Source organism: Gavialis gangeticus, unplaced genomic scaffold (assembly GCF_001723915.1).
Source record: "Gavialis gangeticus isolate Ggan-Ray unplaced genomic scaffold, GavGan_comp1, whole genome shotgun sequence".
Lineage (NCBI taxonomy): Eukaryota > Metazoa > Chordata > Crocodylia > Gavialidae > Gavialis > Gavialis gangeticus.
Window position 1 is genome coordinate 22,526,451 of NW_017728998.1, and position 12,280 is coordinate 22,538,730.

The following is a 12,280-nucleotide window of genomic DNA, read 5'->3' on the forward strand; positions in this document are numbered from 1 at the left end:
CAGTGCTCCTCTGGGACGCTCCATCCATGCCACCATCATGGCATTCACAAGCCGCCTGGTACTTTGAGGTATGTAGAAAAAACATTTAAAGCTGTGTCTATGTCCGAATCGTCTAATTTTTCCGAATCGATTCAGAGGGTTCTGATTTGATTTGGAGAGATTAAAGGGTCTCCTGATTCGATTCCGATTCAGAGATTTGGCCACTGAATCCGGCTGAATCTCTGCCAAATCAAAGCAGTGACTGCTTTGCACAGCCCTACTAGTTACCATACAATCTATCATGATAACATCACCTTCTCCAAACTTGAGCATTTTCCAGTATGTCACGTGAGAGACCTATCTGTACTTATCCAATCATGAGGGCTGATGGAGTCTGTTGGTTTCTAGACTTCTTGTTGAAATACAGTGGTCTGCTGCTGTACCACGGCAAAGCAGGCTAGTAAGACATTTGCAACTAGCTGTTGTTTGGAGACATGAATGTACTAATCCTTACATAGCCCATTCCTTTTTAACTATCTCCACAGGTCACTATAGTTCACTGTTGTCCTGTGACAAATGGAAAAGGAAAGCACTATAACTAAGAACACTAGGTCAATATAAATAGCATTTAACTTAAATAAAGAAAAAAAATCCTCTTACTTAATCCAGTTCATCAGCTCCACTGTGTCTGGGTCATAGAACTCCCTCAGCTCTGACAGCTCATCCATCATTCCTGGCCAGAACTAGAATTAACGCAAAACAAAAACTGATAATAAAGTGAACAAACAAAGTTCTGGATGCTGAAAAAGAGCTCAATTACCAGCTGAATAGAAATGATTGGCTTGAGGTACTGATCTGGTCTACCTTGGAGATATGTTGCAAGGCTTATGAATATCTGCCCCTCTTATGAAGGATGTGTACCCATTACTGCAATGAAGGTAAACAATTTGGGAATCTGGTGAGGTTCACAGCTGCTCTCTGGACAGGAAGAAAGGTACCAGTTATAGCCATTCCCCATCTCTCTGTTTAGGTGACTTAGATCAGGAGATGCACAACTTCTGAGAGTTTCAGGCAGGTTAAACTATACCTTAAAATCTATTTGGAAACTGAAGCTGGCAGTGAATGTGGTAGTCTGCTTCTAGAAGAGATTTTATGAAATTACAACAGCACTTAGGATTTGTACAGCGTGCCTAGTAGTTTGTTACTTATGACATACAAAAATATAAATCAAATGGATTCTCCCTATCAGAAAAACTGCTCATCTCCCAGTCAATACTACCATAAGCAAGAGCAGAGGGGATGCTGCATAGCACTCAATTTAAAAGAGGGGGTTTTCTTGGAGAGTCCCTCAAATTTAGAATTTACTTCACACCTTTATTTGAAATAGCTCAGATCTGTTGACTTGAAAGCTGCTTTCATAGGCTGTTGGAAAAGATGATGAGGAAGTTGCTTGGGGAGATGCTTTCAATTTGACTGATTAGGCTGTGATTCTTTAACACAAGCTAGAAGGAGGCTGCCAATATATGTACGTTTGCTCTAATTTATTTTTAAATTTCTGCAATAGATGCTTACAACACAGGACAAATATTTCTTATGATTAAAATCTACATTCTAGTGCTTTTGTGAGTGTTGTGTTATCCACAAGAGATTCCATGTTATATTAAGATGATGAAAAATAAGGAGGACCACACAACTGAATCTGAATGAATGCAAACCTCCAAATGAATAGGAATAGTAATACTTTATGAGAGAGGCAAGGGTTGCTAAAGGTAATATCTTTTTATTGGACCATCTACTTCACTGAGATAAAAGTTATCATCTTCAACTATCCTTGCCTCTCATATTTCCTGGACCATCATAGCTACAACGTCATTCCAACACTACTAATGCTAGCAGAGCTGGAATACTCCTTTCTAGATCAAGAAGTTAAAGCACATAATAAATAAGAGGACAAAAAGGATTTTGAAAAGCAAAGGGAATATACACAAATGGAAAAAAAAATACCCTTTGAGGATGAAATGGTAAGGCTGCAGATCACCAGGGGTAAAAGGGTACAATTAAAGAAGATAACTTTGTTAATGACTAACTGTATGTACAGATATTTGCTCTCCCAAGAGAGTTTCTCCTGGGAGTGATTTAACTTCTGGTGCAGCCATTCTTACTCTGGGGAAAAAAAGCCTGAACATCTGTACACTTAAGGTCTCTCTTGGGAGAGCAAATACTCTCCCAGGAGAAACTGAATGTCTGCTGCATAAATGACTGATTGGTATCAGTCGTCACTTCAGAAGATATGTGTATCCCAAACCTGCTTTCTTCTGATATTGAGGTAGAGGTGCCATTCAGAAACTGAGGTGGAACAAACTGATAATTTAAAAAGCAGTGTTACCAGGTTCATATGGTATTCATCCAAGAATGAATGAGTGAATGCTAAAATCAAAGGAATTTAAGTATGAAGTAGTTAAGCTGCTAAAAAAATGCAGTTTCTCATTAAAAACAGCTATTCCACTGGAGGACAGGAGGGTAAATGTTTAGAAATGCTCTGGGGGTGAACCAAGGAATTACAGACCAGTAAGCTTTTCATCTGTGCCTAATAAATTGGCTGAAATAGTAATTAGAAGTAGAATGAAAAAACATCTGGAAGACAGATATGCTACGACATAACTGGAGCAGCTTCTATAAAGTAAAATGATGTCTTAGATTGTTTGAATGTGGATAAAGGAAAAGTGGTTGACATTCATTCAGATTTTTAAAAGGCCCTTGACATTCATTTAAACTTTTGAAAGGCCTCTGACAAGATCCTTCAAAAAAGGCTGCTACAGAAATTAAACATTCCTGGAAGGAGAGGTAGAGCATTATCATAAATAAAACACTGGCTTTAAGGGCAAATTTCAAACAGGCTGGTCTTGCTTTTCTCAGCTCTCCGGCCATTTAGATCTACTGTGGCTGAAGCAGAGACTGTCCCAGTAAGAGGATATAGATAGAAAGATTAAGCTTTGTCCCTCACCAGTCAATATTTCTCAATGCTACCCACACTTCCTGATGGCTGCCATTAGAGAAAAGAGCCACCCTCCTTCCCAAAATAACTGTCTCCAGCAACTACAGCCACTCCATAAGTAGCACATCACCAAAGAACAAAGTCCACACAACTCTGCTGAGGAAACAATCTAACTATTCAGATACTTTACAGGGCAATTATTAGTTTACCTTAATCTTGACCAGAACATACAGGATTGATAGTTCCATCTCAGAAAGAATAGTGCAGCACTGAAAGAGGGTCTTCGAAGGGAAATGAGAATTATTAAAGACTTGGGAACTCTTGAAGAATGAGAAATGTAAATGACTATTTACCCTGAAAAGGAAGTGATGTTGGTATTTTGTACTTTTAAAGGTATCAGGCCACTTAGGTAGGTGGCTAAATTTAAGAATCTTAATTTCAATTTAAAAATTTATAATAATATCCTGGAAAATCACCAGGATATTAAATATCCCCTTAGAGTTATTGGATTGGAAACTATATTTGCAAATAGCTGAGAAGTGTGGGGTACTTGCTTAGGCAGTTAGGTCAGGTGCAGTTCCATGCCACCACTGCTGCCTTGTAAACACTCACAGTGGGCTACATTGAGATGATCAGTATGTTCCAACATATTCCTCAATTTTTGCATAAAACAGAGTTTCTGGGAACTTGGATTTATGAAGGTAAAGGAACTGATTTTACATACTAGTGATTTGTTCAGGAATGACAGACTCGCACAAACAAAGCCTGATGGATGATCTTGTACATTAAAACATTAAGCACCCTGGATACTGACTAGAGTTTAAACAAAACAAAACAAAAAAACCCAAACAGTTCACAAAATAAACAGTCAAACCCAACACTGATACTGCCATGCACTATTCAAATATGGAATGACATCTTAGTGCAGTGGTCATTATCTGCTGTATTAAGCATGGAAATCCTCTACAATTTTAGTTTTATGTGAAAGCTGTAGACTGTGGTGTATAAAGGTAGAAAATTCATGTAAAGAGAAATGTAGATGTCTTGTTTGTCTTGAGACATGCTGTATAAGTAATCTAAAAGCTGGCTAGCATCGTAGCCACAGCTGCAGCTGAATAAATCTTTTAGGCAATGTATTAGGGATTGGAGCAACCACATGTCTCAAAAGAAGCTTTCATTAGCTTATTCAAGATTAAGTTAATAATCCCATAAAACTACTGGTTTGGAGGAAGGAACTAATGCATGTTTCCTCATACATGTAAACACAGAAACTACAGAAAATATGTTTGCTAATTCAAGAAAGCCAAATCCAATGGCAGGTTAAACTTAATTAATGCAATCCATGACCATGGGTGGCATGCAAAAGAATCCTTAGTTGGAAAGCAGGTAACATGGGTCTCGATATCAAAGTACTAGAATTGATCTATCCCTTTAGCCTTGTTGCAAAGGTTTTTGGAGGAATGACACACACACTTCTGTTCCCACGATTACAAAGGAATGCTTCTCTCTCAGTAAGGAAATCAATCACTTTTTCTGGCCTACTCTGAGGTTTCTTGACAACATTTTAGCTTCAATCTCCTTTTCAAACCATGTTTATACAAGGACTGATCCTGAAAAGATGCTAAGCATTTCCTGAGAGGTGCCAAATCTGTTTTATATGAACGCTTGTTTCTTAAGGCAGACTGTGCATACCTAGTAGCCAGATCCAAAGTTCCTAAAAGTTAATGTAGGCTACTGTTGACCTGAGTAGGCTTTGTATCAGATTCTATGCATTTCAGTGACGTTTGAAGAAATTAGGTCTCAGCTGGTAAAGAGGAGGGAGAAAATCTTAACAAAGATAATTTGTTATCTGAAACAGTGTACAGAAAAAAACGCTAAAGTCTTGTCACCTACAGTGACGATAGAAAAGGATATATTGCATCCACCCATTGTACATGGGGAGATGCTATGCTTCCTAAAACTAGCACACAAAAGGAAAGGGAAAACAGCATCCCTAAAATTTATAATAAAGTAGTTTAAGTAGGAAAAATATACATGAGTGGGATATATTACCATATGTTTTTCTTAAATAACTTGACTACCTTTTATCTCAGAATTTTCTAATTTGTTTTTAAAATACATTAGTAAAACAAACAAGGAGAAATGTAACAAAGCTTCAGAACTTTCTGTATTGCTGGCAGTTTCCTATCATGCAGGAGACTCCCTTCATTTTTTAACTTGTAATAATGAACTTCAAATTGAGTTTCTTTGAAGCTAATGATTTCAAGGTAAACAACATGTCTCCCACTGGGTATAACAGAAATTATTTCTGCATCAAAGTAGCTCCTGAATCTTTTTTGCTTCTACAAATCCAGATTAAAAGAATAGCCTGCCCAGTTGTCAGTGATCTATTAAATTAATTATCTTAAATCTCACTGCTATGACAAACTGATCATACTAATAGCCCATTTTGTTTATTCCATTATTTATCTTGATGTTGCATAAACATGTTGTCTCATGTATTTACATATAAAAGCGTGACTCTTGCTATTGACTGCTTCTGGAATATGGCTGAAGGTAACAAACATCTTGGACTATTTTAATAATTCTGTACATTTACTTTAAAAAATTGCATGAGATGAAGTACAGCAGTATAGAAGATGATGATCATTTCTGCTCTTAAAATGGATCATTACACAAGTTAACAATCTGTATCTTATCTGCAACTTAGCTATAAGTGGTTAAAATTAGAACAGATATATGCTTACATTTTCAGGAAATTACGCATGTAAATCATGCCTGATAATCTGAACACATGACTACTACAACAGCACATAAGCTTGTGAATCCAAGTGACCAGCTAAATGTGACTTTATTTCCATAAATGCACATGCAGTTTAGACAGACAATCATTTTTGTACATGGAATCACCTGATTTTCTTAAAATTCAGACATAAATCTCATAGTTAATTGTGAGTTGGTTAACAGCTCATGTACCCAGTATTTAATTCTTCAAGATACATTTTAGGGCTTGTCCTGGGCATGATGTTAAACTGCATTCTCCGCTGCCTTGTGGACACTTCTTGGTTGAAGAAAGGCTAAGAGACCTCACCCTGACAGAAAAAGCAGTCAGGCTAAAGCGATGGGTAGTTAGCAGCTCTATTCAGGTTGCTCTCTGGCAGAACCTACAATCTCTGTATCACTGAATGACCAGACTCAGTCTGGCCTTTGGATTTTGGCTCGGTGGTCTAAAGGGGGGACAACAGGTCTATGGCAGCTTCCACTTCTCCCTAACTCTGTCTAGGCATCTGTGCTGAAGCTTTTGGCAAGATGGTGGCAGGGATCTGAGAAAGGCATAAGGGCCCTGAGGCAGTTACCAAGATTTCCAAGCAGTCCTGTTTAGAGATGGCCTGCTTGCCTCGCATGAAGGTGGCCCTAGAACAGGTGGGTGAAACAAGCCTCACTACTTACATCCTGGCTCAACTGATTTTATAAACAGGACTACTTCCTAGAATATATGGATAGGCATGGCACTGGACACATGACTGACAATGGTCAGACAGTTCTTGAACTCTGTGCCAGTCAAGGCTCACCAATGACCAACACCTTCTTTGCTGGTAACAGCAGAAGAACTTTGCAGAGACACCTGAAGTCAAGCACTGGCATCAGCTGGACATGGTACTAACAAGACATACACACTTGAAAGATATCCTGCATACACCATCAATTTCAAAGCATTGACTGTGATACAGACTACTTACTCCCTTCTCTGCTGCAAAGAGAAATTTCAAGCTTAGAGGATCTAACACAGTAAACCTGCCAGACAACCTCATATTGACTTGTGCCAAATCAATGATCTAGTCAAGAAACTGCATTTCAATGAAAAACTAGCAAAGTTAGCTGGGATGGATGAAACTGCATTACATGCATGGGAAGTCCTGAAGACAAGTATGTAAAATGTGGAAGTCAAGAGTTTTGGAGAGTACTAAAGGAAACAACAACTGGTTTGTAGACCATTCAGAGGTACTGCTGCCACTCAGAGAGAAAAAGAAGTACCTTAATTGCCTACAAGTCTACTCCTACTACTAATTCACTCAGCTAAGAGAAGCTTGTAAGGCTGTTCAAACAGCTTCCAGCAGGTGTGCTCAAGAATTCTGACTGGGTCTCTGCAATAGCAGCCAATAGGCAGCTGATGCAACTGACAGTAGATGGTTGTATGAGGACATTAGAAAGGCCACTGGGCTGACAAAGTACATGACAGCTCCATTGAAAGACCTAGATGGCAATATCATAACTGATAAGGGGAAGCAACCAGAGAGGTGGATTGAGCACTATGGAATGATATACTCAAGGGAGCCTGCAGTAGACCACCATGTTCTAGATGAATTTCCTGGGTTTGAAGTTATGACTTTGGATGCCAGACCTACACTAAAGAAACCTGAACAATGCATCAAAAAAATCTAATAACAAAGCTTCAGCGTATCCCACTGTATGTGGTTTTCACAGATGTAACAAAAGTCTTTGTCACTGTCAGTCAGGGCTTTATACTGTTCTGAAGAACCTTTGTTGTCAACCTATACTGCTAAACCTTGTGAAATACTTACACACTGGCATGAAGGCAACTATAATTTATAAAAACCTAAAGTCTGACTCATTCAACATCAACAATGGAGTGAAGCAGGGCTGTGTACTGGCTCCCACATGGTTTAACATTTACTTCTCATTCTTGCTTCAATACACATTCCGTGATGTTCAAGAGAGTGTCTATCTCAGCAGCAGACATGACGGAGGACTGTTTAGCACTGCAGGGATCAGAGCTAAGACGAAGGTGAAGGAGATCATCATAAGGGACCTATTGTTTGCAGACGATGAAGCCCTTGTGGCTCTCAGTGTTGATGTTGAATGAGTCAGACTCTTGGTTTTCATACATTACAGTTGCCTTCATGCTATCATGTAAGGATTTCACAAAGTTCAGCAATATAGGTGAACAACCAAGGTTCTTCAGAATTGTATAAAACCCTGACTGACTGTGCCAAAGGATTTTGTTAAATCTATAAAAGCCATGTGCAGGGGGATATGCTTCTCTCATCAGTTTTCCTGCAGCTGTTTTACAGAGAAGATGGTATTTATGGTGGACTTGTCCAAGCAGAAGCCACACTGGCTCTCTGGCTAGATTCTCTCAGCTAATGTTTGAAGTCTAGGTAAAAGAATATGGCTTAAGATTTTCCCAAAATGTTGAAAAGAGATATACTTCTGTGGTTATTACAGTCAGTTCTGTCCCCTTTGCTTTTATGCTGAAGGTTTGTTGTTAGATTTTTTTGATGCATTGTTCAAGTTCCTTTAGTGTAGGATTGGCATCCAGCAAAGTCATAACTTCAAACTCAGGCAATTCATCTCAAACACATTCTACGGCAGGCTCGCTTGAGTTGGATGAATATCTCATTACTAAGTTCTCTGACTCATGCAAAATTTATGGGCTAGCAATAAGCTTGAAGAAGACAGTTATCATGCTGTTTCTCTTCAGAAACAGTTCCAGATATCACCCTAGATGGTACTCGTTTGGATGTCGTTGACCAAATTTTTTACCTTGGCTCTACCATTACCAGCCAAGCAGCCAGAAACTTTGGTCTTTTGCAAGACAGAGCCTGAAAAAATAACAAACTGTTAACTAAAGTGAAAATCCAGATTTATGAGACATGCATTTATACTGTCTTCTATATGGTTCAGAAACGTGGATGACAGTATGCCAAACGTATCAAAAGACTAAACAGTTTTCGTATCAGATACCTACGTAAAATTCCTCGAATAAGATGGCAAGACAGTGTGACAAATGTGGAAGTGTTAAACTGTGCTGGTAAGTCATTCATGGGAATACTGATTAATAAGAAAAGACTTGGGTGGCTTGGTCATGTAAGCGAATGCTGGATCACAGGATCCCAAAGAATATGCTATACTCTGAAGTTCACAAAGGGTCTAGACTAGAGAGGCAGACTGCTGTACAGATTTCAGGATGCTTGCAAAGATCCTTTGGAATCTCTGTGGATGACTGGGAAAGGAACGCAGAATGCTGCTCTGGCTGGCAGAGTCAGCTTGCAGATGGAGTAAGGCGCTGCAAGGTGGACTGGACCAAGTTTTGTGATGACGGGTGTCAAAGGAGGAAAAAAACTGTTGCATCTGCTGAATCAGATTCAAAGCATTGCTAGTGCATGGGTGTGCCCTACTTGTGGGCAGGACTGTCACTAGCACATGGGACTCAGCAGCCATCAAAGAACTCGTCGGCATATACCCCATGTTCTGTAAAGAACAACGGTGCCAATTGAATTGGCATTTTAGGGCAGTAGTAAAATAAAAATCTGGTATGCAAATCCTGTTTAGAAATAAGTTTTTATACCAAATACCTCATCTTCAAACTTCTTTCATATAAAATTTCTAAGTATTAAAATTAAAAAAGGTAAAATCCTATTGTCAATGAAGAAATTAAGAAAATTCTTACCTTATGGGAAAGGTACAGCAATGTTGCTATTGGTACCAAATATTTAATCACACATATCTAAAAGGGAACTCCAAAATAAACAACAATTAGTTCTTGTGGCACAACTTAATTTTAATCAAAATTAATGTTTATTTTTCTGTCATCACTCTTCCACTTATCATGTAGTGGGATATGCAAAGGAATCAACATCTGTCTGTGGAGACTGCATTTCATCTCAATTTTGTTTTGAGCCAAGACAATAACTTCTAAAAAATCATGGTAAACAGAATGAATATAAACCACTACAATTTTAATTTATATTTGGCCATTTAAAATTAGCTCCTGTGAAGTTCAAAAATATTCTAGCATATTATAATAAACAAACAGTATGTTTTTGTTCAAACTAATAAAATGTAAAGGTTTATTCAAGTTGTGACCACTTTTCATAGCTGTTTGTATATTGCCACCTAGTGCACTCAAATGGAATTGTTTACATTATTAAACTCCTGATTAGTTTAACCGTAACTTCTTAAATATGCTTATAACCATATGTTCTTTAGAAGTATAAACTAGTGCATTTTAAATGCTTCTTAACTGTGTTAGTTGTACATGTGAGGCAAAAAAACACAATTTGTTTCATGATGGTCTTTATAAATCTGAATCTTCATTGACATAGCTATCGGAAAAATAGTTTTAAATAATGTAATTTTTAAAAGCACAGTTCTAACCCTCTGCGGTGTGTTCAGATGAACAGATTTCAGGATAAATCCCCAAACTTCAGTACTGCACAAACCAAAAGATGCAAATACACACATATGAGATGTCCAAAGATATTTCATTCTGTAAGAGGACAGACAGATTGTTATTGATTATCTGGAACCATGTGGAACAATATTACTGTACAATGATACAAAATATTTTGGTTGCTAAACTTCAAGAAAATTAAAAAAAAAAAAAGAAAAAAGATTTTTCTTTGCTCCCTGAATGGCAGCCAAGCAGAAGTGATGGACTAAAAGATCAACCTTGGCACCTTGCTATGAAAGGCAGAGATGGAAGCTGTTAAGTCTTCCATTCAAATTATGACTGGTTTGTTTTTTTGTGGCATGACTGTTCTGGGAAAGGCCATACTGTTCTGGAATACATGCAAGGCAATACAGGGAGAGAGATGAAGGATGTACTGGGCTGCATGGGGTTATGGCTAATACATTTGTAATGTATATAAAATAATCAGCAGCTGGCAAAGATAATAGTGGAATTAAAAAAGAAATACCTCATTGTGCTTAAAGCCAGGCATCCAAACAGGACTGTGTGAATTAAATTGTAGGCAGCTCCAGGCTTGAGAGCTACTGTGCATTTTTCCATTTTATCAATAGGCTGGACATTAGCTGAGCCACTAAATTAAACAAACAAAAAATGCTGAGCTAAGTGCAGTAATATGTTATTTTAAAATAGTACATTTGCATACATTTTTAAAAATTATTTTAACTTACTGATAGCACAGATACATTACTCTCACTGTCAGATAAAATTTTTTTTAACTTTTGCAATTGTTTTAATATCCTACTTGCAAGTAAAATCACGATAACAAAGTCTGATAATAAGGTGGTGTCAGTTTTTATATTTTCATCTCTGATATGCAGGGTCTGGTAACAGATTCAAATGAATTTAAGAACAAAGTTTGTGTATATATTTATCACATATTATAATACAATTGTGAAAAAATATTTCCATAAACATAGGGAATTTTTTTTATTTTGCTCAATTGTACATGTGGGGTAAAATCATGGCCCTATCATAATCGAGTGTGACAGTGCAATAAAGGAGCTGACTGCATGTTCTTCAATCTGCACCCAGTAAGATTTATAGATTAGAAAAGGAAGAATCAAAGAGTAAGATAGTATAAAATTGTCCTTTAAAATTGGCATTGATGAAAAATTCACAACCTTTGATGAAGAGTCTTCTGCTAGACTGAAGAGCCCCTTGTCAAAGTTTTATTCTCTATATAGGTACTAACATACTGTGGTTAGGTTAGCTCTCAGTCTTTGTCTTGTCTTTTTAGTCATGCTTTTATTAAAATACTAGATTGAGCAACTTGAGTCTCATTATGATAGAATCATAGGAAAGTAGGATGGGCAGTCCAATCTGCTCAAGGCAGGAAAATCCCTGTCTTACCCATTCCAGACAAAAATGTGTTTTACTTGCTCTTAAATTCCAAGGACAGAGATGACATAACTTCTCTAGACAGGCTGCTCCAATGCTTAACCACCCTCCTAGTGAGAAGGTTCTTCTCAATATTCAACTTAAAACTTTCATTGCTGAAATTTAAGATTCTTATTCATTGTCCAGTCTCCTGGTGCCATAGGACTTCTTTACACATGCCTCAGGGTGGAGAGGGAGGAGGTGGGGTGTTAACTGAGCAGCTCAGAGAAACTCTTCAATTAAAGTGCCTGCAGTATCACCCATATTCACTGTCCTGCACTTCAAAATGGCAGCAAGAGGCACTTTAACTAAAGATTGTTCGATGAGCTTCAGTTAACGTACCCTCACTGCCATTTTAAAGCATAGGGACACTGAATACATGATGCAGAAGCTGCTGAAGCACGTTAATTAGGATGAGCTGGAGCAGACATCCGGCACATGTACAGAATAGTTTAACATGTTCCTTTTAACTCCTCTTCAGGTACTAAAAGACTCATCAAATTCCCCTGCTCTTGTCTTCTCTAGACTAAATAATCCCAGATCTTCCAACCTTTTTTTATAAATTGTTTTCTAGACCTCTAATAGTTTTTGCTGCTCCCTGCTGGACTCCTAATTTACCCATGCCTATTGGTGACACGTACGGGGAGAGATGAGAT

At 37.9% G+C, this 12,280-nt stretch overlaps 1 protein-coding gene across 2 annotated transcripts in view; it reads right to left on the reverse strand.

Moving 5' to 3' along the window:
* The window catches only part of DPY19L3 (dpy-19 like 3 (C. elegans)), an 82,603-nt gene that overhangs the window by 16,459 nt on the left and 53,864 nt on the right, over nucleotides 1-12,280 (reverse strand). For both annotated transcript variants that reach the window (XM_019505620.1, XM_019505619.1), the window contains exons 13-16: nucleotides 10,696-10,818; nucleotides 10,154-10,265; nucleotides 9,447-9,503; nucleotides 640-722 (exon numbers count right to left, since the gene is read on the reverse strand). In XM_019505620.1, the coding sequence (XP_019361165.1) occupies nucleotides 640-722; nucleotides 9,447-9,503; nucleotides 10,154-10,265; nucleotides 10,696-10,818 (375 nt within the window). The remainder of the gene's footprint in view (nucleotides 1-639; nucleotides 723-9,446; nucleotides 9,504-10,153; nucleotides 10,266-10,695; nucleotides 10,819-12,280) is intronic.